This window comes from Arachis hypogaea, chromosome 16 (assembly GCF_003086295.3).
Source record: "Arachis hypogaea cultivar Tifrunner chromosome 16, arahy.Tifrunner.gnm2.J5K5, whole genome shotgun sequence".
In the NCBI taxonomy this organism is placed as follows: domain Eukaryota; kingdom Viridiplantae; phylum Streptophyta; class Magnoliopsida; order Fabales; family Fabaceae; genus Arachis; species Arachis hypogaea.
The window spans coordinates 127,786,409-127,790,087 of NC_092051.1; the positions used below are offsets into that span (position 1 = coordinate 127,786,409).

Below are 3,679 nucleotides of genomic sequence, written 5' to 3' on the forward strand. Positions count from 1 at the left end.
TGAAATTGAAGCCATAGCCCATAGCCACGAGCTCATGCTCTCCACTCAACTGAGTCACAGACCGTTGTCAAGTGTCACAACGGTACAACTATAACAACTATAAGGTACATTTTATTATATATTTTAAATTTTAAATTCTTTAGAGATTATATATCTTAAACAGTTACTATGCACTTTATTATTCTTATTGATATATCTCTGTGTATAGCCAAAATAAACATTTTTGTTTAAAGCTTGCCCGTTGCCACTATTTAATTTAAATTTTATTTAGATTTAGATTCATATTCTATAGAGGATAGAAAATTAACAAAGATATTTTAAGTTTTAACAATTATGAAATCATTTTTAATATTTAAACATCTACTGTTATTTTTAAATAACTTTAACAATGAAATTATTATTTTTATAAACATTGTACGCCTAGTACTAGTAGTTTTTGAGCAAATGCCACTGTGAGCAAATCACTTTGAATTCTATTCCATTGATGCTGTACGTCTAGTAGTTTTTTTAATTCTTTTTTAGTGAAATTAATAGCAATTCAGTGAAAAAATATTGTTAATTTGTTTTTGATGTTTAATTAATAAAAAATATTTAGATTTTATTTATTCATGTGAGTATATACTTATTTGATTTTTTTTTAAGTAAAAAGAAACTAGAACATTTTATGATGAGAAAGCAAAGTAAAATTGATACAATTTTTAAGAGAAAAGTTACTGATAATGTTGGAGTTCAAACAAGTCAACCATCTAATCTTATTTCACAAGAAGTTCAAGTAAATGAACTCTCTAATCTTACTCAAAATACACATCAACATGAAGTCAAAGTTCCAAGATTAGAAAGAGATGTTGATATCTCTTTACTAGAAAGGGATCCAAAAAAGCGACGTCCAATTTGGCAGTATAATGTCAATGAACATGATAAGATTCGTAGAGCATACATAATCGTAGAGCATACATAATAGCTGGGCCATACCAACAACAAATATTAGCTATCCAACTTCTGGTAATAACAATCACCGTCGATATTTTCAATCTTCTTGGTTTAAGAAATTTTCAAGTTGGTTAGAATATTCCCTAGAAAAAGATGTTGCTTGTTGTTTGCCTTGGTACTTGTTTAGTAAACATTATGGTGCTCGCAATGATGAAAAAAATGCATTTTCAGAGTTCGGATTTAGTAATTGGAAGAAAGTAAATAATGGAGTGAATTGTGCATTTGTATGTCACAAGGGTTCTATTCCTAATTCTCCCCATAATTGATGTGTGAAATCTTGTGATGATTTAATAGTTGATTATAAGCATATAGACAAAGTTCTTGATAGGCATAGTAATGAAACTATTGCAAATAACCACTTAAAGTTGAAGACATTTATTGATGCTATTCGATGGCTTGCATTTCAAGCATGTGCATTTAGAGGCGACAATGAAAGTTCTGAATCTTTGAATAGGGAAAATTTTATTGAGTTAATTAAGCTTTTAGTTTTATGTAATCAGAATGTTAATAATGTTGTCCTTAAAAATGCTCCTGAAAATGCTCAATATATATTTTTCGGTGTTCAAAAAGATATATTGCATATCTTTGCTAGAAAAGTGGGTACAACAATTCGAAAAGAAATTGGTGATTCTAAATTTTGTATAATTATTGATGAAGTAAGAGATGAGTCAAAACGAGAACAAATGTCTGTGATTTTGAGATTTGTAGACAAGCACGGTCATATTCAAGAAAGATTTTTTGATCTTATACATATTTCTGATATGTGTTCTTTGACATTGAAAACAGAAATTTCATCAGTTTTTCTCGTCATAAATTTGATGTTCAAAATCTTAGGGGACAAGGGTATGATAGAGCTAGTAATATGCGTGGTGAATGGAATGGATTGCAAGCTCTATTTTTGAAAGATTGCCCTTTTGCTTATTACATTCATTGTCTTGCTCATCGATTACAATTAGCACTTGTTTCTGCAACTAAAGAAGTTTGTTATGTTCATCAATTCTTTTGAAAACTTACCCTAATTGTGAATGTTGTGATTATTTCTCCTAAACGTCATGGTCAGTTAAAGGTTGCTCAAGCAAATAATGTTACAAACTTAATTGCCAATGATCAAATTGTAACAGGTAGTGGACTTAATCAAATTGGTACTTTGCAAAGAGTTGGAGATACTAGATGTGGCTCTCATTTGAATTCTGTATATAGCTTGCTATGCATGTTTGATGCTACTTGTGAAGTTCTTGAAAAAAGCACTGAAGAAAGTAATTTCTCCACTCGTGGTGATGCTAGTGCTGCTTATGATGCTATCACATCCTTTGAATTTATCTTTGTTTTGCATTTGATGAGAAATATTTTGGAAGTTAGTCATGATCTTTGTCAAGCTTTGCAACGAAAAAATCAAGACATATTGAATGCTTTAATTCTGGTTTCTACTACCAAAACTTTAATCCAACGAATGAGAGAATCAAGTTGGGAGACTTTCATAAACGAAGTTATATTATTTTGTGAGAAACATGACGTTGAAGTTCTTGATATGAATGCATTACATATTCCTAGAAGAGGCCGAACTCGCAAAATTATTGACCAAATTTTAGTGGATGAGCATCATTACCGTATTAATTTATTTCTAGCTGTAATTGATACACAGTTGCAAGAGTTTAATAGAAGATTCAATGATAATATGGTGGAATTGCTTACTTTAAATTCAACTTTAGATCCCAGAGATCATTATAAGCTCTTCAATGTCAACAAAGTATGTGAATTAGTAGAACGGCTTTATCCAGGTGACTTCAGTGACCAAGAGAAATTTCACATTAGAATGCAAACTCAACATTATGAATTTGATGTTCCTAATCATGTTGAGTTAACTAACTTGTGCACAATTTCGGAGTTATGTCAAGGATTAACGAAGACAGGAAAGTCTTTAACATATCCTTTGATTGATCGTTTGATTCGCTTGGTATTAACTCTCCCTGTTTCAACTGCTACAACTGAGAGATCTTTTTCAACTATGAATATTGTGAAGAATAGACTCAGAAACAAAATAGCAGATGAATTTCTTGCTAATTGTCTTTTGATTTGAGAAGAAGATTGCTGAAAGATTTGACACCGATTCTATTATCGATAAATTTTATGCTATGAAGAATCGACGTGTACCACTTCATTAGTAAAAAGTGCACATGTTTTTTGTACTTTAAATATATATTCTCTATCGCTATATTTTTGTAATGTATCTTACATTATAATTTATTTACATATTTTTTTAGGCCCATATCATTGGAAATGGATCCTTTCAATTTTTTTTAATAATTGAGGAAGTAAAGTGTGATCTCTAACCATTAATTTTATAAGTGGGACCAAAATTAAATATGAAAGAGAGAACAATAAAGAACTAAAAGATCACACTTTATATTCTCAATTTTTTTTAACAATTGAGAGGATCCATTCTCCATACCATTGACTCCAAAAAAGAAATGGTCTTTACCAATATGAAATGAAATTAGTTACAGTAGTAAGTATGCTGATCTTTTATCAGTAATTTTGGATGAGTTTTGGTTTGGGAACAAAAAAAGTCCTCACTTAGATTATGTTCAATCAGCACCTACTTAGTCCTCGCTAAGATTATATTCAACTATTGAGTTTTGGATTTCAACCTAGTGGAATCAGAATAACCACAATTCTTGGTAATATGATG

General features: G+C 30.3%; 1 protein-coding gene across 1 annotated transcript; it reads left to right on the forward strand.

The window, feature by feature from the left end:
- Positions 1-1,083: 1,083 nt before the first annotated feature.
- On the forward strand, positions 1,084-3,152 carry LOC112757512 (uncharacterized). Its single transcript, XM_025806083.1, has 5 exons — positions 1,084-1,105; positions 1,285-1,675; positions 1,777-1,969; positions 2,051-2,944; positions 3,072-3,152. Exons 1-5 carry the CDS (start codon positions 1,084-1,086, stop codon positions 3,150-3,152), a joined length of 1,581 nt encoding a protein of 526 aa, XP_025661868.1.
- The last annotated feature ends 527 nt before the right edge of the window (positions 3,153-3,679 follow it).

Bases quoted from the DNA above. Each gene is read 5' to 3' on its own strand.
- LOC112757512 (XM_025806083.1), top strand. From the start codon at position 1,084: ATGTTGCTTGTTGTTTGCCTTG. The intron at 1,106-1,284 runs GTACTTGTTTAG...ATGATTTAATAG, and splicing joins GTTGCTTGTTGTTTGCCTTG to TTGATTATAAGCATATAGAC. The intron at 1,970-2,050 runs GTTTGTTATGTT...CGTCATGGTCAG, and splicing joins TTGTTTCTGCAACTAAAGAA to TTAAAGGTTGCTCAAGCAAA.